Raw genomic sequence first — 24,541 nt, forward strand, 5'->3', positions numbered from 1 at the left:
ACACAATGAAACAAAGATAGTAAAAAGCTTTGGGGCACCTTAAATGAAATCTTTGGAAAAAAAGCCAACTCGGCTCCTTCATTGAATCAGATGGCTCATTCATCACAAAGCCCACTGATATTGCAAACTACTTTCATTGGCAAGATAAGCAAACTTAGGGATGACATGCCAGCAACAAATGCTGACACAACACATCCAAGTATATCAGACCAAATTATGAAAGACAATAATTGTACTTTTAAATTCCGTAAAGTCAGTGTGGAAGAGGTAAAAAAAAATTTTGTTGTCGATCAACAATGACAAGCCACCGGGATCTGACAATCTAGATGGAAAATTACTGAGGATAATAGCAGACGATATTGCCACATCTTCAATTTAAGCCGACTAGAGAGTGTGTGCCCTCAGGCCTGGAGGGAAGCTAAAGTCATTCTGCTGCACAAGAATAGTAAAGTAAAAATAGTAAAGCCCCTTTTACTAGCTCAAATAGCTGACCAATCAGCCTGTTACCAACCCTTTGTAAACTTCTGGAAAGAATTGTGTTTGACCAGATGCAATGCTATTTTACAGTAAACAAACAACAGAATTTCAGAATGCTTATAGGAAAGGACACTCAACAAGCACAGCACTTACACAAATGACTGATGATTGAGAGAAATTGATGATAAAATGATTGTGGGTGCTGTCTTGTTAGACTTCAGTGCAGCTTTTGACATTATTGATCATAGCCTGCTGCTAGAAAAGCATATGTGTTATGGCTTTACACCCCCTGCTATAATGTGGATAAATAAAGATTTACTTGTTTAACAGAAAACAGAGGGTGTTCTTTAATGGAAGCCTATCAAATATAATCCAGTTAGAATCTGGAATTCCCCAGGGTAGCTGTTTAGGCCCCTTGCTTTTTTCAATTTTTACTAATGACATGCCACAGACTTTGAGTAAAGCCAGAGTTTCAATATATGCGGATGACTCAACACTATACACATCAGCTACTACAGCGACTGAAATGACTGCAACACTCAACAAAGAGCAGCAGTTAGTTTCAGAGTGGGTGGCAAGGAATAAGTTAGCCCTAAATATTTCTAAAACTAAAAGCATTGTATTTGGAACAGAACACTCACTAAACCCTAAACCTCAACTTAATATTGTAATAAATAATGTGGAAACTGAGCAAGTTGAGATGACTAAACTGCTTGGAATAACACTAGATTGTAAACTGTCAAAAAATATTGATGCAGTAGTAGCTAAGATGGATAGAAGTCTGTCTATAATAAAGCAATGCTCTGCCTTCTTAGCAACACTATCAACAAGGCAGATCCTACAGGCCCTAGTTTTGTCACACCTTGACTACTGTTCAGTCGTGTGGTCAGGTGCCACAAAAAAGGACTTAGGAAAATTGCAATTGGCTCAGAACAGGGCAGCACGGCTGGCCCTTGGATGTACACAGAGAGCTAATATTAATAATATGCATGTCAATCTCTCCTGGCTGAAAGTGGAGGAGAGATTGACTTCATCACTACTTTTATTTATGAGAGGTTTATTTATGAGACATGTTGAATGCACCGAGCGGTCTGTCTAAACTACTGGCACACAGCTCGAACACCCATGCATACCCCACAAGACATGCCACAAGAGGCCTCTTCACAGTCCCCAAGTCCAGAACAGACTATGGGAGGCACACAGTACTACATAGAGCCATGACTACATGGAACTCTATTCCACATCAAGTAACTGATGCAATCAGTAAAATTTGTTGAAAATAAACATGAAATAAATACCTTATGGAACAGTGGGGACTGTGAAACAACAAACATTGGCGCAGACACATGCATACAGTCACACACACACATGGATTTAGTACTGTAGTTATGTGGTGGAGTAGGGGCCTGAGGGCACACAGTGTGTTGTGAAATCTGTGAATGTATTGTAATGTTTTAAAATTGTATAAACTGCTTTAATTTTGCTGGACCCCAGGAAGAGTAGCTGCTGCTTTAATAAATACAAATACACACACACAAAGTGCTAATGTCCAGTACTGACTTATGATCATGATGTTAGCATTAGCCAGGATGGTGCCATGTCTGTTGGAGACTTCACACTGGTAGACGGCACTGTCCTCAGGCCTGGCCCTGTGCAACACTATGGTGTCATCAAGCACTTGTCTGTTCGATGACGGGCCATCTGAAAGAACCAGAAAGAAATGCTTAAAACCAAACACGAATGCAGATTATATAGTACTGGCAGTCTTTGTATCTGGCCTGTATATTGCCTGATCATTGTTATTTTATTGGGTTACTATTTTATTTTATCTATTTTAATTTTTAACTGCATTGTTGGGAAAGGGCTCGTACGTAAGCATTTCACAGTAAAGTCTACATCTGTTGTACTCAGCGCATGTGAACAAAATCAATGTGATTTGATTTATAGGATGCTGAGCAACAACTGGACCAAATGCAACACAGTGGAATGACTATTGTATTACACAAAACTACAAAGATAATATTGTATCCTATATAGTCAAGTGAAGTGGGTGGACTGGGCACTGAAGTAACCGGCAAGGACAGAGGTCAGGTTTCATATGTTAGAGGTCATCTCACTCACCGTCCAGAGGCTGTCCGTTCTTCCTCCATGAGATAACCGGCCGTGGCTTTCCCGAGGCAGAGCACTTGATGTGCACGTCAGAGCCAACAACAGCCAACTGGCCCTTGGGTGGCTCCGGCTGCCATCTTGGTGGCTCTGTGAGACATACAGTGCATTCGGAAAGTATTCAGACTCCTTGACCTTTTCAACATTTTGCTACATTACAGCCTTATTCTAAAAGGGACTAAAAAATGTTTCACATCAATCTCCACACAATACCCCATAATAAGTGAAAACAAGTTTTTAGAATTGTTTGCAGATTTATACAAAAACAGATACCTTATTTACATAATATTACTGACCCTTAGCTATGAGACTCAAAATTGAGCTTGGGGTTGAACTTGGAGTCCTCCTGTGGTAAATTCAATTGATTGGATATGATTTGGAAAGGCACACACCTGTCCATATAAGGTCCCACAGTTTACAGTGCATGTCAGAGCAAAAACCACACCATGAGCTCGAAGGAATTGTCCGTAAAGCTCCTAGACAGGATTGTGTCGAGGCACAGATCTGGGGATGGGTACCAAAAATTGCATGCAGCATTGAAGGTCCCCAAGAACACAGGGGCCTCCATCATTCTTAAATGGAAGAAGTTTGGAATCACCAAGACTCTTCCTCGAGCTGGCCGCCCGGCCAAACTGAGCAATCGGGGGAGAAGGGCCTTGGTCAGGGAGGTGACCAAGAACCCGATGGTCACTGACAGAGCTCCAGATTTCCTCTGTGGAGATGGGAGAACCTTCCAGAAGGACAGCAATCTCTGCAGCACTCCACCAATCAGGCCTTTATTTTACAGTGGCCAGACGGGAAGCCACTCCTCAGTACAAGGCACATGACAGCCCGCATGGAGTTTGCCAAAAGACACCTAAAGGACACTGACCATGACAAACAAGATTCTCTGCTCTATTGAAACCAAGATTGAACTCTTTGGCCTAAATGTCAAGGGTCACATCTGGAGGAAACCGGTCACCATCCCTATGGTGAAGCATGCTGGTAGCAGCATCATGCTGTGGGGATGTTTTTCAGCGGCAGGGACTGGGAGACTAGTCAGGATCGAGGGAAAGATAAACATAGAAAAGTACAGAGAGAGATCTGCTCCAGAGCGCTCAGGACTTCAGACTTGGGGTTCACCATACAACGACCCTGAACACACAGCCAAGACAACGCTTCGGGACAAGTCTCTAAATCAAATCTAATTTTATTGGTCACATACACATGGTTAGCATATGTTAATGTGAGTGTAGCGAAATGCTTGTGCTTCTAGTTCCGACAGTAAAGTAATATCTACAAAGTAATCTAACAGTTTCACAACAACTACCTTATACACACAAGTGTAAAGGGATAAATAAGAATGTGTACATATAAATAGATGGATGAGCGATGGCCGTGCGGCATAGGCAAGATGCAGTAAATGGTATAGAGTACAGTATATACATACGCTGGCTACGTCCCTTCCGTCTTCAAGAGAGCGAGAGTTGCACCCCTTCTGAAAAAACCTACACTCGATCCCTCCGATGTCAACAACTACAGACCAGTATCCCTTCTTTCTTTTCTCTCCAAAACTCTTGAACGTGCCGTCCTTGGCCAGCTCTCCCGCTATCTCTCTCAGAATGACCTTCTTGATCCAAATCAGTCAGGTTTCAAGACTAGTCATTCAACTGAGACTGCTCTTCTCTGTATCACGGAGGCGCTCCGCACTGCTAAAGCTAACTCTCTCTCCTCTGCTCTCATCCTTCTAGACCTATCGGCTGCCTTCGATACTGTGAACCATCAGATCCTCCTCTCCACCCTCTCCGAGTTGGGCATCTCCGGCGCGGCCCACGCTTGATTGCGTCCTACCTGACAGGTCGCTCCTACCAGGTGGCGTGGCGAGAATCCGTCTCCACACCACGTGCTCTCACCACTGGTGTCCCCCAGGGCTCTGTTCTAGGCCCTCTCCTATTCTCGCTATACACCAAGTCACTTGGCTCTGTCATAACCTCACATGGTCTCTCCTATCATTGCTATGCAGACGACACACAATTAATCTTCTCCTTTCCCCCTTCTGATGACCAGGTGGCGAATCGCATCTCTGCATGTCTGGCAGACATATCCGTGTGGATGACGGATCACCACCTCAAGCTGAACCTCGGCAAGACGGAACTGCTCTTCCTCCCGGGAAGGACTGCCCGTTCCATGATCTCGCCATCACGGTTGACAACTCCATTGTGTCCTCCTCCCAGAGCGCTAAGAACCTTGGCGTGATCCTGGACAACACCCTGTCGTTCTCAACTAACATCAAGGCGGTGGCCCGTTCCTGTAGGTTCATGCTCTACAACATCCGCAGAGTACGACCCTGCCTCACACAGGAAGCGGCGCAGGTCCTAATCCAGGCACTTGTCATCTCCCGTCTGGATTACTGCAACTCGCTGTTGGCTGGGCTCCCTGCCTGTGCCATTAAACCCCTACAACTCATCCAGAACGCCGCAGCCCGTCTGGTGTTCAACCTTCCCAAGTTCTCTCACGTCACCCCGCTCCTCCGCTCCCTCCACTGGCTTCCAGTTGAAGCTCGCATCCGCTACAAGACCATGGTGCTTGCCTACGGAGCTGTGAGGGGAACGGCACCTCAGTACCTCCAGGCTCTGATCAGGCCCTACACCCAAACAAGGGCACTGCGTTCATCCACCTCTGGCCTGCTCGCCTCCCTACCACTGAGGAAGTACAGTTCCCGCTCAGCCCAGTCAAAACTGTTCGCTGCTCTGGCCCCCCAATGGTGGAACAAACTCCCTCACGACGCCAGGACAGCGGAGTCAATCACCACCTTCCGGAGACACCTGAAACCCCACCTCTTTAAGGAATACCTAGGATAGGATAAAGTAATCCCTCTCACCCCCCCTCCCCCTGAAAAGATTTAGATGCACTACTGTTCCACTGGAGGTCATAAGGTGAATGCACCAATTTGTAAGTCGCTCTGGATAAGAGCGTCTGCTAAATGACTTAAATGTAAATGTAAATATGAGATGAGTAATGTAGGGTACATAATCATTATATAAAGTGGCATTGTTTAAAGTGACTAGTGAAACATTTATACCTGGGGCGGCAGTGGTTAGAGCGTTGGACTAGTAACTGGAAGGTTGCAAGTTCAAACCCCGAGCTGACAAGGTACAAATCTGTCGTTCTGCCCCTGAACAGGCAGTTAACTCACTGTTCCTAGGCCGTAATTGAAAATAAGAATCTGTTCTTACCTGACTTGCCTAGTTAAATAAAGGTAAAAAATAAAATAAAATAAAAAATGAATGTTACTGATGGCTGTTTAAAAGGTCTGATGGCCTTGAGATAGAAGCTGTTTTTCAGTCTCTCGGTCCCAGCTTTGATAAACCTGTACTGACCTCGCATTCTGGATGATAGCGTGGTGAACAGGCAGTGGCTCGGGTGGGTGTTTTTCCTTGATGATCTTCTTGGCCTTCCTGTGACGTCGGGTGATGTAGGTGTCCTGGAGGGCAGGTAGTTTTCCCCCGGTGATGTGTTGTGCAGACCCCATTACCCTCTGGAGAGCCTTGTGGTTGTGGGTGGTGCAGTTGCCGTATCAGGCGGTGATACAGCCAGACAGGATGATCTCGATTGTGCATCTCTAAAAGTTTGTGAGTGTTTTAGGTGACAAGCCACATTTCTTCAGCCTACTGAGGTTAAAGAGCCGAATTGCGCCTTATTCACCATGCAGTCTATGTGGGTGGACCATTTCAGTTTGTCTGTGATGTGTACGCAGAGGAATTTAAAACGTTCCACCTTCTCCACTACTGTCCCGTCGATGTGGATAGGGGGGTGCTCTCTCTGCTGTTTCCTGAAGTTCACGATCATCTCCTTTGTTTTGTTGACGTTGAGTGTGGTGATATTTTCCTCACACCACACTCTGAGAGCCCTCATCTCCTCCCTGTAGTCTGTCTCGTAGTTGTTGGTAACCAAGCCTACCACTGTAGTGTCGTCTGCAAATTTGATGATTGAGTTGGAGGCGTGCATGGCCATGCAGTCATGGGTGAACAGGGAGTACAGGAGAGGGCTGAGAACGCACCCTTGTGGGGCCCCAGTGTTGAGGATCAGCGGAGTTGTTTCCTACCCTCACCACTTGGGGGGGCGGCCCGTCACAAAGTCCAGGGCCCAGCTGCACAGGGCGGGGTCGAGTCCCAGGGTCTCGAGCTTAATGACAAGTTTGGAGGGTACTATGGTGTTAAATGCTGAGCTGTAAGTCAATGAAAAGCATTCTTACATAGGTAATCCTCTTGTCCAGGTGGGATAGGGCAGTGTGATTGTGATTGCGTCGTCTGTGGACCTATTGGGGTGGTTGGCAAATTGGAATGGGTCTAGGATATCAGGTAGAGTGGAGGTGATATGATCCTTGACTAGTCTCTCAAAGCACTTCATGATGACAGAAGTGAGTGCTACGGGGCGATTGTCGTTTAGCTCAGTTACCTTAGCTTTCTTGGGGACAGAAACAATGGTGGCCCTCTTGAAGCATGTGGGCACAGCAGACTGGGATAGGGATTGATTGAATATGTAAACACACCAGCCAGCTGGTCTGCGCCAGCTCTGAGGACGCGGCTAGGGATGCCGTCTGGGCCAGCAACCTTGCGAGGGTTAACACGTTTAAATGTTTTACTCACATTGGCTACAGTGATGGAGAGCCTACAGGTTTTTGTGTCAGTGGCACTGTATTGTCCTCAAAGCGGGCAAATAAGTTGTTTAATTTGTCTGGCAGCAAGACGTCAGTGTCTGCGATGGGGCTGGTTTTCTTTTTGTAATCCGTGATTGACTGTAGACACTGCCACATACATCTTGTGTTTGAGCAGGTGAATTGCGAATCTACTTTGTCTCTATACTGACGCTTAGCTTGTTTGATTGCCTTGCGGAGGGAATAGCAACACTGTTTGTATTCGGTCATGTTTCCGGTCGCCTTACCATGATAAAAAGCAATGGTTCGCATTTTCAGTTTTGCATGAATGCTGCCATCAATCCACAGTTTCTGGCTAGGGAAGATTTTAATAGTCACCGTGGGTATAACATCACCGATGCACTTGCTAATAAACTCGCTCACCAAGTCGGTGTATACATCAAGGTTGTTGTCTGAGGCTATCCGAAACATATCCCAGTCCACGTGATCGAAGCAATCTTGAAGCGTGGAATCCGATTGGTCAGACCAGCGTTGAACAGACCTGAACACGGGCGTTTCCTGTTTCAGTTTCTGTCTATAGGATGGGAGCAACAAAATGGAGTGGTGGTCAGATTGCCGAAAGGAGGGTGGGGGAGGGCTCTGTATGCGTCGTGGAAGTTAGAGTAGCAATGATCCAGAATGCTGCCAGCTCGAGTCGCACATTCGATATGCTGACAAAATGTAGGGAGCCTTGTTTTCAGATTAGCTTTGTTAAAATCTCCAGCTACAATAAATGCAGCCTCAGAGTTTATGGTTTCCAGTTTACATAGAGTCCAGTGAAGGTATTTCAGGGCCGTCGAGGTATCTGCTTGGGGGGGATATACCGGCTGTGATTATCATCTAAGAGAATTCTCTTGGTAGATTGAATTTTACAATCTCTGATGTCTCTCTGGAAAGCAACTCTTGCTCGAATTTCATCTACCTTCTTGTCAAGTGACTGGACATTGGAGAGAAGTATACTCGGGAGCGGTGAGTCCGTCTATGGAGCCTGAAGACCGTTCCGTCTGCCCGTTCTGTAGCGCCTTTGTTTTGGGTCCCCTACTGGGATCAGATCCATTGTCCTGGGTGGTGGTCCGAACAGAGGTTCCGCTTCGGGCAAGTCGTATTCCTGGTCGCAATGTTGGTTAGTTGACGTTGCTCTTATATAGGAACACAAAGGATGGCAACAGAGGAGATGGCCGCCGTTTTACAGGCTCCAAACCAATTGTGCTATTATGTGCGTTTTGTCGCGATATTTGTAAATTATTTTGTACATAATGTTTCTGCAACCGTATCTTCCGTAAGAAAATAGCTTCTGGATATCAGGACAGTGATCACTCACCAACAACAACAACAGCAGCAAGCAGGACTCACACGATATTCTCCAAACACCCCACAGGGCAGACATCCCAATTATTTGCAAAAGGAAGCGACGCAGAGGACGAAGAGCCAGATGCCTCGTCTGGACCCGCAGAAGACAACTAGGAAAGCTGCCGTTACCGTCAATATTACTCGCCAACATGCAATCATTGGACAATAAACTAGACGAGGTAAGATCACGAATATCCTACCAACGGGACATCAAAAACTGTAATATCCTATGCTTCACGAAATCCTGGCTGAATGATGACATGGATATTCAGCTAGCAGGATACACGCTGCAATGGCAAGATAGAACAACACATGAGGGGTGACGGTCTGGTGGTAAGACGAGGGGTGGCGGTCTGTGCATGTTTGGAAACAACAGCTGGTGCACGAAATCTAAGGAAGTCTCTAGATTTTGCTCGCCTGAAGTAGAGTATATTTGATAAACTGCAGGCTACACTACTTGCCTAGAGAGTTCTCAGCTATACTTTTCGTGGCTGTTTATTTACCACCACAGACAGATGCTGGAACACAGAGACGCGCACAAAGCTCTCCCTCGCCCTCCATTTGGTAAATCCAACCACAACTATCCTCCTGATTCCTGCTTACAAGCAAAAATATAAGCAGGAAGCACCAGTGACTCGGTCTATAAAAAAATGATCAGATGAAGCAGATGCTAAACTACAGGACTGCTTTGCTATCACAGACTGGAACATGTTCCAGAATTCTTCCGATGACATTGAGGAATACACCACATCAGTCACTGGCTTCATCAATAAGTGCATTGAGGACGTCGTCCCCACAGTGACTGTACGTACACACCCCAACCAGAAGGCATGGATTACAGGCAACATTCGCACTGAGCTAAAGGGTAGAGCTGCCGGTTTCAAGGTGCGAGACTCAAACCCGGAAGCTTACAAGAAATCGACGAACCGTCAAACAGGCAAAGCGTCAATACAGGGCTAAGATTGAATCATACTATCAACGCTCGTCAGATGTGGCAGGGCTTGCAAACTATTACAGACTACAAAGGGAAGCACAGCCGCGAGCTGACCAGTGACACGAGCCTACCAGACGAGCTAAATCACTTCTATGCTCGCTTCGAGGCAAGCAACACTGAGGCATGCATGAGAGCATCAGCTGTTCCGGACAACTGTGTGATCACGCTCTCCGTAGCCGAAGTGAGTAAGACCTTAAACAGGTTAACATACAGGCTGCGGGGCCAGACGGATTACCGGGACGTGTGCTCCGGGCATGTGCTGACCAACTGGCAGGTGTCTTCACTGACATTTTCAACATGTCCCTGATTGAGTCTGTAATACCAACATGCTTCAAGCAGACCACCATAGTCCCTGGGCCCAAGAACACAAAGGCAACCTGCCTAAATGACTACAGACCCGTAGCACTCACTTCCGTAGCCATGAAGTGCTTTGAAAGGCTGGTAATGGCTCACATCAACACCATTATCCCAGAAACCCTAGACCCGCTCCAATTTGCATACCGCCCAAACAGATCCACAGATGATGCAATCTGTATTGCACTCCACACTGTCCTTTCCCACCTGGACAAAAGGAACACCTTTGTGAAAATGCTGTTCATTGACTACAATTCAACGTTCAACAGCATAGCACCCTCAAAGCTCATCACCAAGCTAAGGATACTGGGACTAAACACCTCCCTCTGCAACTGGATCCTGGACTTCCTGACAGGCCGCTCCCAGGTGGTGACGGTAGGTAGCAACACATCTGCCACGCTGATCCTCAACACTGGAGCTCACCAGGGGTGCGTGCTCAGTCCTCTCCTGTACTCCCTGTTCACCCACGACTGCATGGCCAGGCAAGACTCCAACACAATCATTAAGTTTGTTGACGACTCAACGGTGGTAGGCCTGATCACCGACAACGACGAGACAGTCTATAGGGAGGAGGTCAGAGACCTGGCCGGGTAGTGCCAGAATAACAACCTCTCCCTCAACTTAACCAAGACTAAGGAGATGATTGTGGACTACAGGAAAAGGAGCACAGGGCACGTCCACATTCTCATCGAAGGGGCTGTAGTGGAGCAGGTTGAGCTTCAAGTTCCTTGGTGTTCACATCAACAACAAACTAGAATGGTCCAAACACAGCAAGACAGTCGTGAAGAGGGCACAACAAAGCCTATTCCCCCTCAGGAAACTAAAAAGACTTGGCATAGGTGCTCAGATTCTCAAAAGGTTCTACAGCTGCAACATCGAGAGCATCCTGGTTGCATCACTGCCTGGTACGTCAATTGCTCGGCCTCTGACCGCAAGGTACTAGAGGGTAGTGAGTACGGCCTAGTACATCACTGGGGCTAAGCTGCCTGCCATCCAGGACCTGTACACCAGGCGGTGTCAGAGGAAGGCCCTAATAATTGTCTAAGATCCCAGCCACCCCAGTCATAGACTGTTCTCTCTACTACCACATGGCAAGCGGTACCGGAGTGCCAAGTCTAGGACAAAAAGGCTAAAAACAGTTTTTACCCCCAAGCCATAAGACTCCTGAACAGGTAACCAAATGATTACCCGGACTATTTGCAAACCCCTCTTTTAGGCTACTCTCTGTTTATCTTATATGCATAGTCACTTTAAATATACATTCATGTACATACTACCTAAATTGGCCCGACCAACCAGTGCTCCCGCACATTGGCTAACCGTGCTATCTGCATTGTGTCCCACCACCCGCAAACCCCTCTTTTTACGCTTCTGCTACTCTCTGTTCATCATATATGTATAGTCACTTTAACGATACCAACATGTACATACTACCTCAATAAGCCTGACTAACAGGTGTCTGTATATAGCCTTGCTACTCTTTTTTCTGTTGTTTTATTTCTTTACTTACACACACACACACACACCTTTATTTTTTTGCACCATTGGTTAGAGTCTGTAAGTAAGCACTGTAAGGTTTACACCTGTTGTATTCGGCGCACGTGACAAATAAACTTTGATTTGATTTATACAATACTTCTTCCCGGCTGTATGTAATAATACTTAAGATTTACTGTGGTAACAATGTAAGAAATAATACAATAAAAAAACAAAATACTGCATAGTTTCCAAAGAACGCGAAACGAGGCGACATCTTGCTAACTCTACTACAGGAGATAGTGCATACGGCCCAGTACATCACAGGAACCAAGCTTCCTGACATCCATGACCTCTATACCTTCTCTGTTCAGAGGAAGGCCCTAAAAATAGTCAAAGACTCCATCCACTCTAATCATAGACGGCTTCCTCTGCTACTGAACAGAAAGCGGTACCGGAGCGCCAAGTCTAGGTCCAAGAGGCTCCTAAATACCTTCTACCTCCAAGCCATAAGACCACTGAACAACTAATCAAATGGCTTCACAGATCATTTGCATTGCCATCCCACCCTCTGGAACGCTGCTGCGACTCTCTTATTATCTATGCAGAGTCACTTTAATAACTCTACCTACATGTACAGTTGAAGTCGAACGTTTACATACAGCTTAGCCAAACACATTTAAACTCAGTTTTTCACAATTCCTGACATTTAATCCTAGTACAAATTCCCTGTCTTAGGTCAGTTAGGATCACCACTTTATTTAAAGAATGTGAAATGTCAGAATAATAGTAGATAATTATTTATTTCAGCTTTAGTTTCTTTCATCACATTCCCAGTGGGTCAGATGATTACATACACTCAATTAGTATTTGGTAGCATTGCCTTTAAATTGTTTAACTTAGGTCAAACAATTCGGGTAGCCTTCCACAACCTTCCCACAATAAGTTTGGTGAATTTTGGCCTCACGGCTTCACGGTTGGGATGGTGTTCTTCGGCTTGCAAGCCTACCCTTTTACCTCCAAACATAACAATGGTCTTTATGGCCAAACAGTTGTACACTGCTCAAAAAAATTAAGGGAACACTTAAACAACACAATGTAACTTCAAGTCAATCACACTTCTGTTAAATCAAACTGTCCACTTAGGAAGCAAAACTGATTGACAATAAATTTCACATGCTGTTGTGCAAATGGTATAGACAACAGGTGGAAATTATAGGCAATTAGCAAGACACCCCCAATAAAGGAGTGGTTCTGCAGGTGGTGACCACAGACCACTTCTCAGTTCCTATGCTTCCTGGCTGATGTTTTGGTCACTTTGAATGCTGGCGGTGCTTTCACTCTAGTGGTAGCATGAGACGGAGTCTACAACCCACACAAGTGGCTCAGGTAGTGCAGCTCATCCAGGATGGCACATCAATGCGAGCTGTGGCAAGAAGGTTTGCTGTGTCTGTCAGCGTAGTGTCCAGAGCATGGATGCGCTACCAGGAGACAGGCCAGTACATCAGGAGACGTGGAGGAGGCCGTAGGAGGGCAACAACCCAGCAGCAGGACCGCTACCTCAGCCTTTGTGCAAGGAGTAGCAGGAGGAGCACGGCCAGAGCCCTGCAAAATGACCTCCAGCAGGCCACAAATGTGCATGTGTCTGCTCAAACGGTCAGAAACAGACTCCATGAGGGTGGTATGAGGGCCCGATGTCCACAGGTTACAGCCCAACACCGTGCAGGACGTTTTTCATTTGCTAGAGAACACCAAGATTGGCAAATTCGCCACTGGCGCCCTGTGCTCTTCACAGATGAAAGCAGGTTCACACTGAGCACGTGACAGACGTGACAGTCTGGAGACGCCGTGGAGAACGTTCTGCTGCCTGCAACATCCTCCAGCATGACCGGTTTGGCGGTGGGTCAGTCATGGTGTGGGGTGGCATTTCTTTGGGGGGCCGCACAGCCCTCCATGTGCTCGCCAGAGGTAGCCTGACTGCCATTAGGTACCGAGATGAGATCCTCAGACCCCTTGTGAGACCATATCCTGGTGCGGTTGGCCCTGGGTTCCTCCTAATGCTAGACCTCATGTGGCTGGAGTGTGTCAGCAGTTCCTGCAAGAGGAAGGCATTGATGCTATGGACTGGCCCGCCCATTCCCCAGACCTGAATCCAATTGAGCACATCTGGGACATCATGTCTCGCTCCATCCACCAACACACTGCACCACAGACTGTCCAGGACTTGGCGGATGCTTTAGTCCAGGTCTGGGAGGAGATCCCTCAGGAGACCATCCGCCACCTCATCAGGAGCATGCACAGGCGTTGTAGGGAGGTCATACAGGCACGTGGAGGCCACACACACTACTGAGCCTGATTTTGACTTGTTTTAAGGACATTACATCAAAGTTGGATCAGACTGTAGTGTGGTTTTCCACTTTAGTTTTGAGTGTGACTCCAAATCTCCAGACCTCCATGGGTTGATAAATTTGATTTCCATTGATAATTTTTGTGTGATTTTGTTGTCAGCACATTCAACTATGTAAAGAAAAAAGTATTTAATAAGAATATTTAATTCATTCAGATCTAGGATGTGTTATTTTAGTGTTCCCTTTATATTTTTGAGCAGTGTATTTTGGTTTCATCAGACCAGAGGACATTTCTCCAAAAAGTACGATCTTTGTCCCCATGTGCAGTTGTAGAAGTGGCTTCTTCCTTGCTGAACAGCCTTTCAGGCTATGTCGATGTAGGACTCGATTTACTGTTTATATAGATACTTTGTACCTGTTTCCTCCAGCATCTTCACAAGGTCCTTTGCCGTTGTTCTGAGCGGTATGACGGCTGCGTGGTCCCATGGTGTTCATACTTGCATAGTATTGTTTATACAGATGAATGTGGTACCTTCAGGCGTTTGGAAATTGCTCCCAAGGATGAACCAGACTTGTGGAGGTCTACAATTTTTTTCTGAGGACTTGACTGATTGCTTTTGATTTTCCCATGATGTCAAGCAAAGAGGCACTGAGTTTGAAGGTAGGCCTTGAAATACATCCACAGGTACACCTCCAATTGACTCAAATTATGTCAATTAGCCTATCAGAAGCTTCTAAAGCCATCACAAAATTTTCTGGAATATTCCAAACTGTTTAACGGCACAGTCAACTTAGTGTATGTAAACTTCTGAAACGTCTGGAAAAATGACTTGTGTCAGTCCGGAGCCCGCAGCGACGGCCTCCAGTCCGGAGGCGCCAGCGACAGCCTCCAGTCCGGAGCCCCCAGCGACGGCCTCCAGTCCGGAGCCCGCAGCGACGGCCTCCAGTCCGGGGCCCGCAGCGACGAGGGTGCCCAGTCCGAGGCCCGCAGCAACGAGGGGGCCCAGTCCGGGGCCCGCAGCGACGAGGGTGCCCAGTCCGAGGCCCGCAGCAACGAGGGGGCCCAGTCCGGGGCCCGCAGCGACGAGGGTGCCCAGTCCGGGGCCCGCAGCGACGAGGGTGCCCAGTCCGGAACTCGCAGCGACAAGGGTGCCCAGACCGGGGCCCGCAGCGACGAGGGTGCCCAGTCCGGGACTCGCAGCGACGAGGGTGCCCAGACCGGTGCCCGCAGCGACGAGGGTGCTCAGTCCGGGGCCCGCAGCGACGAGGGTGCCCAGTCCGGGGCCTGCTGCAACGAGGGTGCCCAGTCCGGGGCCCGCGGCAATGAGGGTGCCCAGTCCAGGGGCGGCGGCGAGGTTCCCCACACCAGAGGCGTCACCAAAGCGGGGTGAGCCAGTGGTGGAGCGGGGTCTGCTTCCCGCACCTGAGCCGCCACCGCGGATAGATGCCCACCCAGACCCTCCCCTATAGGTTCAGGTTTTGCACCGTTGGGGGGGGGGGGTATACTGTCACGCCCTGACCTTAGAGAGCCTTTTTATGTCTCTATTTGGTTAGGTCAGGGTGTTAAACATACACTGTATAAAGAAGGGCAAAGGCTTCACTTGGACATTGTAAAGGGGACAACAAACTTTTTTTGTGGGGGACACACTGAAAGTATAACCTGCCTCAGTCTACTTACCCTCCACCATGACGTTGAAGTAGTGGACTGTGTCTCCGACAGAGTTCCTCGCCTCACACGTGTACTTCCCATCATCCTCCTCTTCAATGTTATTAATGGTTAAACGTTTCCCATAGTTTTTTAGATTTGCCCGTTTCGGTAGCTTCTCTGTCCTTTTTGTCCATTCAATCACAGGAGTTGGACTGAGTAACAAGATGAGAGAAAACGAGATATGATTAGTGAAAAATGATACACACATTATTCTATAAAATGTAATACAACATGTTCTATGCAGATCCAGTCACTGAAGTTATGAATAAATATTCTTCATACTAAATTGAGAAATAATTAGACTCCACTTACAATCCCTCTGCTATACACTCTAGGACCAGCTCCTCTCCTTTCAGCAGACGTACCTCTGATTGAACACCAGAGGGTACCAGAAGGCTCGGTCTTCTCTCTGGAATGGCATAGGCTTCCATGGGCAGAAAAGGACAGGCATAAGATGTATAGTAGGTATATTTCTGAAACCATAGGAGCAACTGCAGTAGGTGTTTGTCCACACTTGAGTGTTTTGGTACATTCTCTTAGCATATATATACACAGTACCAGTCAAAAGCTTGGACACACCTACGTATTCAAGGGTTTTTCCTAATATTGTACTATGTTCTACATTGTAGAATAATAGTGAAGACATCAAATCTATGAAATAGCACATATGGAATAATGTAGTAACCAAAAAACATTTAAACAAATCAAAATATATTTTATTATTCAATGTAGCCACCCTTTTCCTTGATGACACCATTGCACACTCTCGGCATTCTCTCAACCAGCTTCATGAGGAATGCTTTTCAAACAGTCTTGATGGAGTTCCCATATATGCTGAGCACTTGTTTGCTGCTTTTCCTTCACTCGGCTGGTCATCTATGAACGTTTGAACATATTGGCCATGTACTGTTATCATCTCCACCCGGCACAGCCAGAAGAGGATTGGCCACCCCTCAGGGCCTGGTTCCTCTCTAGGTTTCTTCCTAGGTTCCTGCCTTTCTAGGGGGGTTTTCCTAGCCACTGTGCTTCTACATCTGCATTGCTTGCTGTTTGGGGTTTTAGGCTGGGTTTCTGTACAGTACGTATATAAAAAGGGCTTTATAAATACATTTGATTGATTGATTGACTCTGCAGTCCAACTCATTCTAAATTATCTCAATTGGGTTGAGGTCGGGGGATTGCGTAGGTCAGATCATCTGATGCAGCACTCCATCACTCTCCTTGGTCAAATAGCCCTTACATAGCCTGGAGGTGTGTTTTGAGTCATAGTCCCACTAAGCCCAAACCAGATGGGATGAAGTATCACTGCAGAATGCTGTGGTAGCCATGCTGGTTAAGTGTGCCTTGAATTCTAAATACATCTCAGATAGTATCACCAGCATAGCACCCCCACACCATCACACCTCCTCTTCCATGCTTCAAGGTGGGAACCACATATGCGGAGATCATCCATTCACCTACTCTGCATCTCACAAAGACAGCGGTTGGAACCAAAAATCTCAAATTTGGACTCCAGATTTCCACCGGTCTAATGTACATTGTTCGTGTTTTTTGGAAGAAGCAAGTCACTTCTTCTTATTGGTGGCCTTTAGTAGTGTTTTCTTTGTATCAATTCGACCATGAAGGACTGATTCACACAGTCTCCTCTGAACAGTTGATGTTGTGATGTGTGTTACTTGAACTCTATGAAGCATTTATTTGGGTGGCAGATAACTCCAATGAACTGATTCTCTGCAGCATCTTCAAGCGCCGACAGAGATGGCCGCCTCGCTTCGGCGTTCCTAGGAAACTATGCATTTTTTTTTTTATGTGGTATTTCTTACAATTGTACCCCAGGTCATCTTAGGTTTCATTACATACAGTCGAGAAGAACTACTGAATATAAGATCAGCGTCAACTCACCATCAGTACGACCAAGAATACGTTTTTCGCGACGCAGATCCTGTGTTCTGCCTTACAAACAGGACAACGGAATGGATCGCATGCAGCGACCCAAAAAAACGACTCTGAAAAAGAGGGAAACGAGGCGGTCTTCTGGTCAGACTCCGGAGACGGGCACACCGTGCACCACTCCCTAGCATTCTTCTTGCCAATGTCCAGTCTCTTGACAACAAGGTTGATGAAATCCGAGCAAGGGTAGCATTCCAGAGGGACATCAGAGACTGTAACGTTCTGTGCTTCACGGAAACATGGCTCACTGGAGAGACGCTATCCGAGGCGTTGCAGCCAACGGGTTTCTCCACGCATCGCGCCGACAGAAACAAACACCTTTCTGGTAAGAAGAGGGGCGGGGGCGTATGCCTTATGGCTAACGAGACATGGTGTGATGAAAGAAACATACAGGAACTCAAATCCTTCTGTTCACCTGATTTAGAATTCCTCACAATCAAATGTAGACCGCATTATCTACCAAGAGAATTCTCTTCGATTATAATCACAGCCGTATATATCCCCCCCCAAGCAGACACATCGATGGCTCTGAACGAACTTTATTTAACTCTTTGCAAACTGGAAACCATTTATCCGGAGGCTGCATTCATTGTAGCTGGGGATTTTAACAAGGCTAATCTGAAAACAAGATTGCGCAACCAGGGGTGGAAAAACCTTGGATCATTGTTACTCTAACTTCCGCGACGCATATAAGGCCCTGCCCCGCCCCCCTTTCGGAAAAGCTGACCACGACTCCATTTTGTTGATCCCTGCCTACAGACAGAAACTAAAACAAGAGGCTCCCACGCTGAGGTCTGTCCAACGCTGGTCCGACCAAGCTGACTCCACACTCCAAGACTGCTTCCATCACGTGGACTGGGATATGTTTCGTATTGCGTCAGATAACAACATTGACGAATACGCTGATTCGGTGTGCGAGTTCATTAGAACGTGCGTTGAAGATGTCGTTCCCATAGCAACGATTAAAACATTCCCTAACCAGAAACCGTGGATTGATGGCAATCCACGCATTCGCGTGAAACTGAAAGCGCGAACCACTGCTTTTAATCAGGGCAAGGTGTCTGGTAACATGACCGAATACAAACAGTGCAGCTATTCCCTCCGCAATGCTATCAAACAAGCTAAGCGTCAGTACAGAGACAAAGTAGAATCTCAATTCATCGGCTCAGACACAAGAGGCATGTGCCAGGGTCTACAGTCAATCACGGACTACAGGAAGAAATCCAGCCCAGTCACGGACCAGGATGTCTTGCTCCCAGGCAGACTAAATAACTTTTTTGCCCGCTTTGAGGACAATACAGTGCCACTGACACGGCCTGCAACGAAAACATGCGGTCTCTCCTTCACTGCAGCCGAGGTGAGTAAGACATTTAAACGTGTTAACCCTCGCAAGGCTGCAGGCCCAGACGGCATCCCCAGACGCGCCCTCAGAGCATGCGCAGACCAGCTGGCCGGTGTGTTTACGGACATATTCAATCAATCCCTATACCAGTCTGCTGTTCCCACATGCTTCAAGAGGGCCACCATTGTTCCTGTTCCCAAGAAAGCTAAGGTAACTGAGCTAAACGACTACCACCCCGTAGCACTCACTTCCGTCATCATGAAGTGCTTTGAGAGATTGGTCAAGGACCATATCACCTCCACCCTACCTGACACCAAAGACCCACTCCAATTTGCTTACCGCCCAAATAGGTCCACAGACGATGCTATCTCAACCACACTGCACACTGTCCTAACCCATCTGGACAAGAGGAATACCTATGTGAGAATACTGTTCATCGACTACAGCTCGGCATTCAACACCATAGGACCCTCCAAGCTCGTCATCAAGCTCGAGACCCAGGGTCTCGACCCCGCCCTGTGCAACTGGGTACTGGACTTCCTGACGGGCCGCCCCCAGGTGGTGAGGGTAGGCAACAACATCTCCTCCCCGCTGATCCTCAACACTGGGGCCCCACAAGGGTGCGTTCTGAGCCCTCTCCTGTACTCCCTGTTCACCCACGACTGCGTGGCCACGCACGCCTCCAACTCAATCATCAAGTTTGCGGACGACACAACAGTGGTAGGCTTGATTACCAACAACGACGAGACGGCCTACAGGGAGGAGGTGAGGGCCCTCGGAGTGTGGTGTCAGGAAAATAACCTCACACTCAACGTCAACAAAACTAAGGAGATGATTGTGGACTTCAGGAAACAGCAGAGGGAACACCCCCCTATCCACATCGATGGAACAGTAGTGGAGAGGGTAGCAAGTTTTAAGTTCCTCGGCATACACATCACAGACAAATTGAATTGGTCCACTCACACAGACAGCATCGTGAAGAAGGCGCAGCAGCGCCTCTTCAACCTCAGGAGGCTGAAGAAATTCGGCTTGTCACCAAAAGCACTCACAAACTTCTACAGATGCACAATCGAGAGCATCCTGGCGGGCTGTATCACCGCCTGGTACGGCAACTGCTCCGCCCTCAACCGTAAGGCTCTCCAGAGGTAGTGAGGTCTGCACAACGCATCACCGGGGGCAAACTACCTGCCCTCCAGGACACCTACACCACCCAATGTTACAGGAAGGCCATAAAGATCATCAAGGACATCAACCACCCGAGCCACTGCCTGTTCACCCCGCTATCATCCAGAAGGCGAGGTCAGTACAGGTGCATCAAAGCTGGGACCGAGAGACTGAAAAACAGCTTCTATCTCAAGGCCATCAGACTGTTAAACAGCCACCACTAACATTGAGTGGCTGCTGCCAACACACTGACACTGACACTGTCTCAACTCCAGCCACTTTAATAATGGGAATTGATGGGAAATGATGTAAATATATCACTAGCCACTTTAAACAATGCTACCTTATATAATGTTACTTACCCTACATTATTCATCTCATATGCATACGTATATACTGTACTCTATATCATCGACTGCATCCTTATGTAATACATGTATCACTAGCCACTTTAACTATGCCACTTTGTTTACATACTCATCTCATATGTATATACTGTACTCGATACCATCTACTGTATCTTGCCTATGCTGCTCTGTACCATCACTCATTCATATATCCCTATGTACATATTCTTTATCCCCTTACACTGTGTATAAGACAGTAGTTTTGGAATTGTTAGTTAGATTACTTGTTGGTTATTACTGCATTGTCGGAACTAGAAGCACAAGCATTTCGCTACACTCGCATTAACATCTGCATGTGACAAATAATATTTGATTTGATTTGATTTGATTTGAGAAGTAACTCTGGGTCTTCCTTTCCTATGGTGGTCCTCATGAGAGCTGGTTTCATCATAGCACTTGATGGTTTTTGCGACTGCATTTGAAGAAACATTCAAAGTTATTGACATTTTCTGGATTGACTGACCTTCATGTCTTAAAGTAATGATGGACCGTCATTTCTCTTTGCCTATTTGAGCTATTCTTGCCATAATATGGACTTGGTATTTTACCAAATAGGGCTACTTCTGTATACCACCCCTACCTTGTCACAACACAACTGATTGGCTCAAACACATTAAGAAGGAAAGACATTCTACAAATTAACTTTTAACAAGGCACACCTGTTAATTGTACTGCATTCCAGGTGACTACCTCATGAAGCTGATTGAGAGAATGCCAAGAGTGTGCAAAGCTGTCATCAAGGCAAAGGGTAGCTACTTTGAAGAATCTCAAATATAAAATGTATTTTTATTTGTTTAACATTTTTTGGGTTAGTACATGATTCCATATGTGTTATTTCATAGTTTTGATTTCTTCACTATTATTCAACAGTGTAGAAAATAGTTTAAAAAAATTAAAAACCTGGAATGAGTAGGTGGCTCAAACTTTTGACTGGTACTGATAAAATTACATAGATGAATCTCATTCAACGTGTGCATATTAAACATGTATTGACTTTTCCTATAAATAAGTTTGAGCCTTTAGTCAGTCAAATACTATGAACTGTAATGGGATATTATCATTCATGTTAAAGTCAAATATAATGTTAAAGCAACTCCCCACTGCTGTCAGTCATCTAACTCACAAGCAGGTTTTACTGAAATGTAAACTAAATATGAAGACCCACCTTGATCCAATGGAGCCATGTCTATTCCTCTGATCTGAAGTACATGCCTGCACCTTTTTTCACCTGCACACTTTGCACTTTTGTAAAATAAAACCATATATAATGTTGATAGACTTTTGAATCCGACAATTGTCTTTGACATGTGTGGGGACAGCACTCCTCCCTCTCCTTACACCATCACTGCATCTAGTGTCCTGAACATGCCTTTTCAACGCATACTCAACATGTAGGGCAGGGATTTCAACCTGGGAGTAGTATGTTGCTGACCGGTCTTACAGACACCTATTTAATCCGTTTTTTCAAGTGCTACTTGTAATGTAAGTGTATCGGAGCCTTAATGTTGCACTTAGAATATGAGGATGTCCTCTTGGTCTAATGTTTAGAGGAAGGACTATAGCTTGCCTGTCCCTGGTATAAAACAGGTTGAGAAACATTGATGTAGGGCATTACACTGTCAACCTACAGCTCTTGACGACCACCGACATGGCTGTCTTCCGAACGATGGTCCGTATGACGGAGAATGCAGCGAAGCAGCAGTAGTCTCTCCGGCTATCCTTCTCCAGGGCGTTGGAGATGTAGAGGTTGCCGTCATGGCCCATGGATACCCTCTCATCCTGTTCAATATGTTGGAGACCTGGAGGAAACAATATATCGTTTTAATTAAGACACACAATGGAAAATGTTTTGCACAGAAAGCGTGGATCTAGATATCTAAGGCACTTGCTTGCAGTTCCTATCGCTTCCACTGGATGTCAACAGTCTTTATAAATTGGATGATGTTATTCCTTTGAGAAATGAACAAGTAGGGCTGTTCAGAATGAGGGTCGAGTCTAGTGTACTGTTGTGGTTGGGGTGCGCGACCTGAAAGCTCGCTCCACTTTGTTTTTATCCACTATTGAACGCAGTTTATCCCGTCTTAAATTTGATTGATTATTTACGTTAAAAAAATACCTAAAGTTGTACTAGGAAAGTTGTTTGAAATGTTAGGACAAAGATTACAGGTAACTTATTAGATATTTTGTAGTCATGTTGTGCGAGTTGGAACCAGTGTTTTTCTGGATCAAACGCGCCAAATAAATTGACATTTTGGAGATATAATGACAGAATTAATCGAACAAAAGGACCATTTGTGATGTTTATGGGACATATTGGAGTGCCAACAGAAGAAGCTCTTCAAAGGTAAGGCATTAATTATATCGTTATTTCTGGGTTTTGTGTCGCGCCTGGCGGGATGAAATATGATTGTCTGTGTTTGTTTGAGGGGGTGCTGTCCTCAGATAATCGCATGGTTTGCTTTCGCCGTAAAGCCTTTTTGAAATCTGACACTGTGGCTGGATTAACAAGAAGTTAAGCTTTATTTTGACATATTGCATATGTATTTTTAATAATGTTAAATATTTACAATTCTGTAGTTTGAATTTGGCGCCCTGCACTTTCACTGGATGTTGGTCAGGTGGGACGGTAGCGTCCCATCTAGCCTAAAGAGGTTAAAAAACGATTTCCCCAAGTGTTTCCCTTCATAGAGCAATGTAGGGAGAGTATTTGGTTGGATAGCTATTAGGTAAGAGTGGGATTATAGAAGTAGGCATGGTCTGTCCATTCATAGTTTTAGACATAGACTTGAATGGGAAAAATTCAAGCAAGGGGAAGGCCGATGTCATCAGAGGGCCACATCAGGCCTACTCCATAAAGTTTGCAAAAACACTATTATGCTGGAAACATATTTTTTTGTGTGTGTGATGATTACTTTATTTATATGTGGGATATTGTTGTCAACAAGTTCAAAAATAGCTGGAGTGCATCTAATGTGTCCTCCTCCCAGAGCGCTAAGAACCTTGGCGTGATCCTGGACAACACCCTGTCGTTCTCAACTAACATCAAGGCGGTGGCCCGTTCCTGTAGGTTCATGCTCTACAACATCCGCAGAGTACGACCCTGCCTCACACAGGAAGCGGCGCAGTCCTAATCCAGGCACTCGTCATCTCCCGTCTGGATTACTGCAACTCGCTGTTGGCTGGGCTCCCTGCCTGTGCCATTAAACCCCTACAACTCATCCAGAACGCCGCAGCCCGTCTGGTGTTCAACCTTCCCAAGTTCTCTCACGTCACCCCGCTCCTCCGCTCTCTCCACTGGCTTCCAGTTGAAGCTCGCATCCGCTACAAGACCATGGTGCTTGCCTACGGAGCTGTGAGGGGAACGGCACCTCAGTACCTCCAGGCTCTGATCAGGCCCTACACCCAAACAAGGGCACTGCGTTCATCCACCTCTGGCCTGCTCGCCTCCCTACCACTGAGGAAGTACAGTTCCCGCTCAGCCCAGTCAAAACTGTTCGCTGCTCTGGCCCCCCAATGGTGGAACAAACTCCCTCACGACGCCAGGACAGCGGAGTCAATCACCACCTTCCGGAGACACCTGAAACCCCACCTCTTTAAGGAATACCTAGGATAGGATAAAGTAATCCCTCTCACCCCCCTTAAAAGATTTAGATGCACTACTGTTCCACTGGATGTCATAAGGTGAATGCACCAATTTGTAAGTCGCTCTGGATAAGAGCGTCTGCTAAATGACTTAAATGTAAATGTAAATGTAATCTTTAAAGCTACAAACACCAAACCAATGTTGACATGTTCAGACTTATATGGCTGATACTAACTCAGCAAAAAAAGAAATGTCCTCTCACTTTCAACTGCATGTATTTTCATCAATCTTAATATGTGTAAATATTTGTATGAAGATAACAAGATTCAACAACTGAGACATAAACTGAACAAGTTCCACAGACATGTGACTAACTGAAATGGAATAATGTGTCCCTGAACAAACAGGGAGTCAAAATCAAAAGTAACAATCAGTATCTGGTGTGGTCACCAGCTGCATTAAGTACTGCAGTGCATCTCCTCCTCATGGACTGCACCAGATTTGCCAATTCTTGCTGTGAGATGTTACCCCACTCTTCCACCATGGC

General features: G+C 46.2%; 1 protein-coding gene across 2 annotated transcripts in view; it reads right to left on the bottom strand.

The window, feature by feature from the left end:
* Nucleotides 1-24,541, bottom strand: part of LOC115132189 (neural cell adhesion molecule L1-like protein) — a 109,039-nt gene that overhangs the window by 69,503 nt on the left and 14,995 nt on the right. For both annotated transcript variants that reach the window (XM_065020712.1, XM_029664532.2), the window contains exons 6-10: nt 22,040-22,210; nt 15,861-15,972; nt 15,519-15,700; nt 2,599-2,733; nt 2,038-2,178 (exon numbers count right to left, since the gene is read on the bottom strand). In XM_065020712.1, coding sequence (XP_064876784.1) covers nt 2,038-2,178; nt 2,599-2,733; nt 15,519-15,700; nt 15,861-15,972; nt 22,040-22,210 — 741 coding nt within the window. The remainder of the gene's footprint in view (nt 1-2,037; nt 2,179-2,598; nt 2,734-15,518; nt 15,701-15,860; nt 15,973-22,039; nt 22,211-24,541) is intronic.

Source organism: Oncorhynchus nerka, linkage group LG7, assembly GCF_034236695.1.
Source record: "Oncorhynchus nerka isolate Pitt River linkage group LG7, Oner_Uvic_2.0, whole genome shotgun sequence".
NCBI lineage: Eukaryota > Metazoa > Chordata > Actinopteri > Salmoniformes > Salmonidae > Oncorhynchus > Oncorhynchus nerka.